This window comes from Castor canadensis, chromosome 4 (assembly GCF_047511655.1).
Source record: "Castor canadensis chromosome 4, mCasCan1.hap1v2, whole genome shotgun sequence".
NCBI classification, from domain to species: Eukaryota; Metazoa; Chordata; class Mammalia; order Rodentia; family Castoridae; genus Castor; species Castor canadensis.
This window is the reverse complement of record NC_133389.1, coordinates 169,811,286-169,821,301: the sequence shown is the minus strand read 5'-3', so window position 1 is coordinate 169,821,301 and position 10,016 is coordinate 169,811,286. Positions and strand designations below refer to the sequence as shown.

The 10,016-nt window shown below is 49.7% G+C and overlaps 1 protein-coding gene across 2 annotated transcripts in view; it reads left to right on the top strand.

The window, feature by feature from the left end:
- The first annotated feature begins 392 nt into the window (after positions 1-392).
- The window catches only part of Pax3 (paired box 3), a 90,003-nt gene continuing 80,379 nt past the window's right edge, over positions 393-10,016 (top strand). For both annotated transcript variants that reach the window (XM_074071832.1, XM_020154247.2), the window contains exons 1-4: positions 393-496; positions 1,681-1,916; positions 3,249-3,378; positions 4,464-4,598. In XM_074071832.1, the coding sequence (XP_073927933.1) occupies positions 412-496; positions 1,681-1,916; positions 3,249-3,378; positions 4,464-4,598 (586 nt within the window). In that variant the 5' untranslated portion in view covers positions 393-411. The remainder of the gene's footprint in view (positions 497-1,680; positions 1,917-3,248; positions 3,379-4,463; positions 4,599-10,016) is intronic.

Here is a 10,016-nt window from a genome sequence, read left to right as displayed (position 1 = left end):
ATAAATGCTCGCCAGCCCGGATCCCTGCACTCGGTGTCACGACGGGAGGAGACTCAGGCCGCGCTCGCGCCTCGCCCCCTCCCCCCCTCGTCGTGGCGCTTTGAACCCCCTTCGCAGCACCCCCAGCTGCGGGGCGGTTAGACCAGACTCGCACCAAACTTTTCCGCCCTGGGCTTGGGATCCAGGACTCTGAGGACTGACTCCCCGCCCGCCCCTTTCCCGGGTTCCATCTCCAGCCTCTGGATTAGGAGCTAGCGGCCCCCCTCCCTGAGTCCCTCCCTCTCTTTCCTGCCTTTTTGGGGAGGAGCTCTTCACGCTCTGGAGAGTTCCCGAGGGTCACCCGCCGCGCCGAGCTCGCTTTTCCGTTTCGGCTTCACCTGGATATAATTTCCGAGCGAAGCTGCCCCCAGGATGACCACGCTGGCCGGCGCTGTGCCCAGGATGATGCGGCCGGGCCCGGGGCAGAACTACCCACGCAGCGGGTTCCCGCTGGAAGGTAAGGAAGGGCTTCAGCGCCCTCGGGATCCTGGGGCCTAAGATCGGCTGTCGCACCCCATTCAGGTCTCTACAGATTCCTTTGGTGAGTCCAAAGAACCCGTTCTCTCAGCGCCTCCCGTCCCCAAGAAGCATTAATTTTCTGTCTGTAAACCGAGCGCGGTGCTCCCTGCAAACCCTCGGGAGCTTAGCCGCCAGGCCTGCGCGGGGCCAGGTCCACTTTTCCCCTGTTGTTTTGGAGATGTGCTGGTGGTGAAAAAAGGGCTTCGGAGCATCAGAAGCAACTTCTCCGCGTTCTGTCTTCTCAGAGTCGCCACAAAATTGTTCCCGGCTGCGCCCTTATTTGCGAAACTCTTGTTCAGGCAGAATTTTCTTGCTGTGCAAAGTTATGGTGGTTAATTCGGTGCGCGCCATCGTAATCGCAATTTTTAGTATTAATTAATTAAAGGCCCATTCAACACAAGGAGAAGCTCGAAGTTTCTGTGACATGTTTAGGAACGTCTTTTTGGTCTGCGTGAAAATTCAGAACATCTCAGGGCCTTAGGAAGCGTTGCAAACCTAAGCTCTTCCAAACAATTTGAGAGATTAGGGCGCCGGAGCTGGGATTCAGGATACGCTCTTCAACCTCGATCCAGTGTGGAATGCAACACCCAGAGCACGAATGAGGGCTACTTGGACCACAAGCAGACCCGGCACTGTTGCTGTCTCTGTCCCGAGGTGTAACAGGTGACACGCGCTGCCACCTGTGCCTCCTTTCGAGACCCTCTCTCCACTTGGCTGTTGAACTCTAAGGCAGAAATCCCAAGGGCTGTCAGCTCGCCCAAGACCCTTAGGGCAGCTCCAATTGGGCAAAGTTTGATGATAGTTATTGCTATAGCAAGACAGTCTCTACACCAGCCTGGGGTCTTCCTCCAAGTTGCCAGCTCTCCTGGTTCCAAAGGGAAGGCCCAAAGGAGAATTTTCTTGCCCGGGTTACTCGCTTCATTGAGCTGCTTAATAATTTGAACAAATGTGACCAAAAGAGTGGCTGGGACTGGGAGTCGGATGTGGAGCAGTTTCTGCGTTGGGTTGTCACGTGCGGATTGGCCAGAAACGAGCAAAATTAGTTGGGTTCCTCTTCCTGGTGTATTCTCACTAAGTGACTTTCCTCCTTTTTTTTTTTTTTTTTTCCCTTTCTCCTCCCAGTATCCACTCCGCTCGGCCAGGGCCGCGTCAACCAGCTCGGCGGAGTATTTATCAACGGCAGGCCGCTGCCCAATCACATCCGCCACAAGATAGTGGAGATGGCCCACCATGGCATTCGGCCCTGCGTCATCTCCCGCCAGCTGCGCGTGTCCCACGGCTGCGTCTCCAAGATCCTGTGCAGGTACCAGGAGACGGGCTCCATCCGTCCCGGTGCCATCGGTGGCAGCAAGCCCAAGGTGAGCGCGTGGGCCTGGCGCTTGCGCCTCATGGCCTGTGGTTGATCGGATGGGAAAGTGAGGGCAGGGGGCAAGGGCTGCCACCTGGGAATTTTCAAGGAGTTCTTTTCCAAATCCACGAAGGGGTGTGTGTGTGTGTGTGTGTGTGTGTGTGTGTGTGTGTGTTGTGTGTGTTGGGAGCATGCAGAGAACTCAGTTGCTACTGGAGTCTGACACTCCTTGATGAAAGCTGTGGACAAACTCCAGGTTTTTGCAAATGAAAAATAATATTTTCAAATGCCTTGGAACCCTGGATTTTTCATCAAATTGTTTTTAACAAACACAAAAAGCAAGCAAGCAAAAGAAGCAAGCTGTAAGTGCCCACCTGTTGTCCTTCCCAACCTCCACCCATTCCCTTTGTACCGGCCCTGTCCAAAACGGACTTAAAGAGTCCACTCCCCCTTTAACAACTTCTCCCCTAACTTCCCTAGTGCAAATTGTCTTCAAGGAGTCAAAAGCCAGGGTGTTCGGTTTTCTTTGTCATAAGTCCAATGACTCCACTTTAAAAAAGCAATTTGGTGCTATCCTCAAATTATTTTGGTTCTCTTTACAAAGAGTCACACTGCCTAGGGCTAGTGGAAGGAGATTACACAGGGTCTGCCTTTTCTTTTGCTTGTGGAGAAGAGTCAGAATGATTATTTTCTAGTTGCCAGGGGGCAAAATCAAAAGGGTTATGGCAAACTGAAGACTTCCAAACACCCTCTCACTCTCTCTCCTTCCCCAATCCTTTTTCCACTTAAGAATCTTTGGAAAATGCTTTTTTTTTTTTTTTTGGTGTGGAGGAGAAAGAGCCTATGTCTCAAATTATTCCTATCTGTCTTTCCCTCTAATTTTTTAAGCCTTAGATCCTTCCTCTTCCAGCATCTTACTCTGTTCCTCACTTTAGCTAAAAATCTTACTCCTCTCTGGAGTGCCACAAGTTGTCGAGCTAATGTGATTTTTCAGCTGCCTTTTGAAGCATTGTTTTTAGTTTCGTTTTCGTGTGATTCGGTGTAAGGAGTTGCCTTCATTTCCAGAGATCAGAAAGATGTTATAATTCTTCTTAATTTAATCCGGTTGTCCGAGTTTATCTGGGCAAGTGAGGGGTCCCCAGGCTGCTCTGCAGTGGGATAATTTCCCGTCTGCCTCTTCCTAAAAATGAACCAACTCAGACAGTTGGGGTCCTTTGGCTAACAAGGGGACCTTCCCAGAGGATGCCGCATGGAGCATCAGTGAAGGCCTGGAGGCGGTGGGGCCGCCGTGTCTGGCCCAGAGTACCGGGTACCAACGCGGGGCCCGCCTGTTCTCTTAAAGCAGGTGACAACGCCTGACGTGGAGAAGAAAATTGAGGAATACAAAAGAGAGAACCCGGGCATGTTCAGCTGGGAAATCCGAGACAAGTTACTCAAGGACGCGGTCTGTGATCGAAACACTGTGCCCTCAGGTACTAGGCCCATTAAGGTCTCTCGAGACGCGACCGTCCAGTCGCTGTTACGGGGGCGGGTCGTCCGCGCCACAATCGCCCCAATTGTGGATCCTGTCTATTGGGAGGCGGCCTCTCCCAAAGCCCTGAAATAGTTTGCAAATCAGACGTTCTTGGTATTTTATGGAGCTCGGGTGAGCTGTTTGTCCCAGGGGTGGAGGGTTGAGAGACCGCCACCGAGGTCTCCCCAAAGACGAGGCGGAGAAGGAAACGTGAGGCGACGGCCAAGCGTTTATTAATATTGATGTTCCCTTTTAAAGAGAAACAAATGTTTTGGTAACCCCCACCGAAGGGAGATGGGGCCGCACCAGTGGAGACTTCGCCTGTGCGGAAGGAGGGCCTGGGGAATTGCTCGGATTTTCCTGAGAGTCCCAGGGACCATCCGGCGCCCCCGGCAGCTTGGGGGAGGCGGAGGGAGAAGAAGGACCAGCGCAGGGCCAGCGCGAGGGCGCGCGGGAGAGTTTGTTTTTAATTAAAAGGAAACTCCCTTTTTCCCTCTGCGAGAACTATATATTTCAGAGCATGGATTTGTTTACCAGACTGGAATCTGGAAAAAATAAATGCGGGAGAGTGCATTTTCTTTTGATTTTTACAATAGGAAACGATTCTGCAGTTGAAATTTAAACCCTTTAAAAAAATTGATTTGCAGGAGACAGGTCCTCTGTGGTTCTTCACTTAAGGCGAGCCGCGGGACCCAGTATCTTCAGGTGGGGAGGCGGGAAGAGCCAGGGTGGGCTGGCGGAAGTTTTAGATTGGAGACCTAGAGTCCGGTGTGTCGAGTCAAGAAGCAAACGCCTCCAGCCGGACAGAGAGGGTCAAAGATAGCATTTTTCCGCTCCAAGTTGAAGGCGCAAGCTGTCCAGGCTCTGTCTTTCGGTACCTAGAGGCCCGCAAAAGGGTGGGGGGGTTGAGTGAGAGGGAGAGAGGACGTCAAAAGGACACGGATGCCCAGATACTGGAGAAGGTGACACCGAGGTCTCACAGGGCGACGGTTCTAGCCCCGTGCATCTCAATCCTGCGCGCTCCCTTCCTCCTTTTGCCTTCAGTGAGTTCCATCAGCCGCATCCTGAGGAGTAAATTCGGGAAGGGCGAAGAGGAGGAGGCCGATTTGGAGAGGAAGGAGGCAGAGGAAAGCGAGAAAAAGGCTAAACACAGCATCGATGGCATCCTGAGCGAGCGAGGTAAGCCGCGGAGTGGTGTGCTGTGCTTTCTTGGCCTTGGCTAGCGTCGGTTCTCTGATGTTGGGGACCCGACTACTGCCCAGTCACCGCTGGTGTCAAAGTCCCTCCTCGCTCACAGCCACCGAGCTCCTGAGCACTCAAGTGAAAGACAGGAGATGTACTTAAAATAGCCAAAAATCTCTCCTATTCTAATTATTTTATTTTTGTAGTGCTGGGAATCAAACTTAGGGTCTCATGCACAATTATTATTATTATTCCGCACTACTTCCGAGTTTAGAACTGAATTCAGCTGTAGAAAGTGGTGGTGGAGTCTATGGCAGATGGAAATACTGGGGTTTAGGATACAGGCTACTTAAGCCTCCAGAGTTTGAAGTGGCTTTTGCGACCTCAGAAAAATCTCAGAATTTGAGAGAGAGAGAGAGAGAGAGAGAGAGAGAGAGAGAGAGAGAGAGAGAGAGAGAGAGAGAGAGAATCTTTTGACCAGTGGGCATCTAAAATCATCCCACCTGCTGTGTGTGTGTGTGTGTGTGTGTGTGTGTGTGTGTGTGTGAAGATGGCTGTTTTTCATTTGTTTTCAAGTGTGTTGGGGGTTTAACCTGCATGTGTCTGGGAATCAAATGAGCCCAAAGTCAAAGTGATCTGTGTTCTTGGGCCCTTAGTGTTGGCACCCTCTGTCTCTCAGGGTTACAGACCATCTACTCCATGTTGGCTGTGGCCTGTCTGCACCTACCGAAAATTTTCCCCCATGGGAGCAAGAATTGCAGGCTGCTTCCCCATTACCTGCTTAGAATCATCTTCAAACTTCAAAGTTTTATACACACATACACACACACACACAGGCATGGAAAAACTATTCACACCTAGGGAGTTGAACCAGGAAAATATTATTGCAGAAGGAGTGGGGATTGGGTCTCAGTGGTTTTAGCCTTGCAGATAGTTGCATCTTTTCAAATTCAGAAATGATCAGGAGTAGGTGGAGTGTCTTCCCACACCTGGAGTTCTCTGGCCTGGGGCTTGGACATCTTTGGGCTGAGTTGAGTTTTGGAGTTGCCCCCAGAGGGCCAGGTAGCTCTCCAGGTAGGCTTAGAGAAGTCACCCACAGTGAACAGCTGGGACCTTGCTCTGACTCTGGTGGGGTCCAGAGTGGGATTGTGGGTCAGGAAGCTGGTAGTTTTTTTTTTCTTTCTTTCTTTTAACCGTCATTGTCTAACCCTGAAGTGGTGCTGACCTTCCAAAGCAACTTCTTTACAAAGTTTGTACATGAGGAAATTTAGAATTGGATGTTACAAACCCCAATGTCTGACTTTCTGAATACATTGAAGTAAAGATGCTCTGGGCCTTAAAGGAAATTGAAGAGATGCCCCAAACTTGAAGCAGGTTGAGGAAGGAGGTAGTAACCTATGCTGGTGCTTGTCTCCCTTTACAGCAGGGGCCTCACGTGGACTCAGTCTAAGCCTCTCTTTTTAGAGGGGTGTTTTTCTGCCCTGGTCTTTGAGACGATACTTCTGCTTTTATTCCAGCCTTAGCTGCAGCATAGAGGTGCTGGGGTGGGAGGAAGTCAAGGAGTCAGACAACCCCAAACCAAAAGGGCTCCAGGCAATGAGAGTTGTTGAAGAGGCTTGCAGCCCATGGTTTCCCTACTTGTTGCTGGAAGCGCACTGGGCAGATCCGCAGCTCCCTCACAGCACAGGCAACCAAGGCCCAGGAGACAAAACGTCCCAAATGAGCTGGTCAAACATTTGTACAACTTTTCCAGCTTTTACAAAGAAGGCCTTCTCTACACAATCTACACTTGGAGATGAACTTGGGAGACAAAGCCTGGAGAGTCCATTGAAACTCACACTTTAGCTTGGCCCAGACAAAGCTCCAGCTCCGAGCAGCTTGATGTGAACAAAGGAAGGCAACCTTTTTATAATTCAAGGAGAAAAGAAGAGAAAACAGCCCCACAAAGGGCCCAGAATAGACATTATGGGCTTGCAATGAGGGATGAATTATTCAATGAGCTCCAATAGCTGCTGCGCCAGGAAGTTTTATGGACTCTCCAGTGTGGAAAAAGTGGCCATTTCACCTACAAAATGTTTCTAGTCTTTTGGGCCGTCTAGCTGGGCCGGCTGCCATTCAAGAGCAGTTGCTACCACTTTTAAAATCAGAGTATTCTCCCCAGTGGAGGCTATGCCGTAACACACACACACACACACACACACACACACACACACACACACACACACACACACACACACCCTTCGAGAGCTGAAGCCTAATTTAATTTGGGGTTGTCAGGGAAGATGCAGCGTCAGTCTGTGCAGTGCCTCCAGCTCCCTTTCCGGATTGAGCCCTGAAGGGCAAGCGGGGCCCAGAGAAAGGACGGACTGTGATGGAGTTTGAAGTCTATAAACCTCAAAAATCCCCCTTTCTTCTTTGGGCATCAAAAGTCTTAGGTTGCCCGGCTTGCAAAATAGAATGTAGGTTAAGAACGAGCCCTGAGCGTCCGGACGGAGGTGGAGGGAAAAGCTGGCGGAGGAGGGACTTCTGGGTTTTCTAACCACTGCATTGTGCTGTCGCCGGATGTCCTATCCTGATGGGCCTGGTGGGTGCTGCTGAGGCTGGTTTTCCTGGGGACACCTTTGGGCCTGGAAAAAAGGCACCCTGAAAGAGGTGAGAACCACTCTCGTTCTCTCTCCAGGGTGTTGTCCTTTCTCCTTGATGGTCTTCTTTGCCCGGTCAACTTTCCCTTTTTCCTCGCCCAATCCCAGGGTAGCGCGGCAAGCGGACTTGGTGCGCTCTGGCTGGTGCGCCCAGGCGCGCGCTGAGTTTTGTGCGCCCCTTCCAGCCCCCTCACTCGGGTGAAGCGAGAGGGTTGGACGGCCCAGGAACCTTTTCCCCCACCCCCACTCCACCCCTCACGGCCTGCGCTGAGATCGGAGCTGGCGCGGCCGGAGGAGCCCAGCCCCGGCCCAGGCACCCAGGGCCGTGGGGACGGCCCGCGCTGCAGCCGCTCAATGGGCGCCTCTGTTCCTCCCCCGGCGCGGCCGAGCGGGCCCGCGGGCGCCGCCACAATGGGCTGGGCCCCCACTCTTGCGCCCTGCGCCAAAGCGCCGCGCCACGCCGCCCCCTCCCTTACGCTCCGGCCGGCTCGAAGCTTAGCTCGCCGGGCTGCAGCCGACTCAATTGCCTCCTTTATGTCCTTCTCACTTTCATCTAGACACAGCCCGCCTCCCCCTTCTTCTCTTTCTTTTTTTTTTTCCTCCCTTGCCTGAGGCTCACATTAGTGAAATTTCTGCAACCTCCCCCCATTCCCCCCTTATTTTAAAGAAAGCCCTTAACACAAAAGCAGTGACTAATCAATAGAAACTGCTCCTTCATCATCAACTCCTCCTCCTCCTCCTTCCCCTCCCCCCTTAATGCAGCAGGGTGACGCTTTTCCTGTTTGTGAGTTTTGAGAAACATTTTTGCTTTGTGCCGTAATGGAATTAGAGGACAGATGAGGACTGTAAATGGACACGCGACTCCTAGACTGTCGCTTAAATATTTAGATGCAACTTACAATTACTGACTTGTTGTAGCGGCTTTGAAGTGGCGGTTCGGAAGCGCTAGGGGAAAAAAGGCCAGATTGCCAAATTGATGTTTTGATTGAGACTGGAGACATACTTTCATAGGACTTTTTCCCCCTTTAAAATCACAAGTGAGCGTGGGAGGTTTGCAACAATTTCAAATATTAAGCTAAAAGGCTCCAAGCATAGGTTGGTTGGAGGCTCTATTCTTTTTATATCTCCCCGTTCCAATTTGATATTTGTGAAAGTTTTTTCATTTGAGAAAGTAAAAGTGTAAAAAGTTTTGCTTGAGCCCTTGTTTTTATTGTAAATGTTTTGTTTTTAAGCTTTTCTAAAATGAACGAAGACAAACGACTTCAGGTTTTTAAAAATGTAAACCAGTTAAAAACACAAGAAAAAAAGTTAAAGTCCCTGGAGTATGACATTTCCATTGGACTCCTGAAAAGAATACTTTTACATTAAGAGATTGCTGTAATGAGGGGAAGCAAAGCCAAAGTTAGCAGGGAAGAGGATTTTGGGGGAAGGTTGGGGTGGATAGGAGACAGAGGGCGAACTTTCCCACAGATGAATAATGGGGCGTGGGATTGTAGGGATGTAGCATCAGAACCTCCATCAAAGGGTCGGTCCGACCACTCTCAAGTCTTCTTAAAACCAGGTATTTGACCTCAACACTAGCTCTAGACTTGGGGTAAATTTCATAGTTTCTGAAGTTTTTTCAACACTCAAGGAAATATCACCCATTTGAAAGAGTATTGGAGGTATGAGAACTCGAATTAATTTAGAACATCGTGCTGTGTCCTTTCCTTGATGTAGCAGCAATGATTTTCCTGCTGGAACGACGTGAGGGGGAAAGGCAGAGTTCAGCTCTTAGCATTTTCTTTTTCGTTTGTTTGACTTGGTTGACTGCTGTATGCTTACTTTCTAACCTTATTGAAAACATGCAGATTTCCTAATTAATGCTTGAAATCGTATGTTTATTTTGGGGTTTGATGTGACTGTTGATAGCCCCAGAACAGGGAGGTAGGGGCTTCAAGTGTGTAATAATTACTGAAGGGTCATTTAAGAGTCCCCAGGGCTGAGCAATAAAACCCACCCGGGCGGTGAGGCGGAACCAGCAAGTGTGCCTCGGTTCAGGAGAGCAGAATATACAGAAATTAATCACGTGAATAGGAGCGTTGCAGAAAACCCGGATGGCTGCAACATCCATGAATATTTTGAGGACAGAACAAAAATCTCTGTTCACCATGAGATTACATGTTTAAGTTGGGCATAAGTAAATGGTCAAGGAAATTAGTAGATCAAGAGCAGCAATAAACATGTGAGCAAGAGTTTGGCCTGGACTGGCACGGAGAAAGTTCTGTGGGACTCTATGACAGGTAACCTATTTATACGGGCAAATAAAGATTAAAGAACCATTAAGGATGTACATTTATAACTAACAAGACACTAAAAGGCAATTAAGCAGTCATTTTAATGTCTTATCTCACTGGCTGCTCCGGGGTTGTTTTACAACTAGGAATTAAAATCTGAAAAGGAAGTTTTCAGCAGCTTTGGCCAAATATTGATTAAGTAGCTGTTTGTTGATACCATTGTTACTCTTAAAAGGCCGGGAGCTCGGCCCCTCAGTGGCCATCTTCTATTGTGAGGGATTCTTAGCCACAGAGATCAAAGCAGGATCATTTCAATTTATCTGTCTTGGAAAAATCCTCCTTTTCCTCTGAAATCTCTAAGGAGGGATCGACCTAATTCTCTTTAAGAAATAGGAACTGAAGCCTGTTACATGTTGTTGGTTTGTAGGGAAGACTCATGGGGTGTTTTTAATTATCCTATGGTGATTTCTTGTTTAGAACCAAGCTAAGAGTGATTT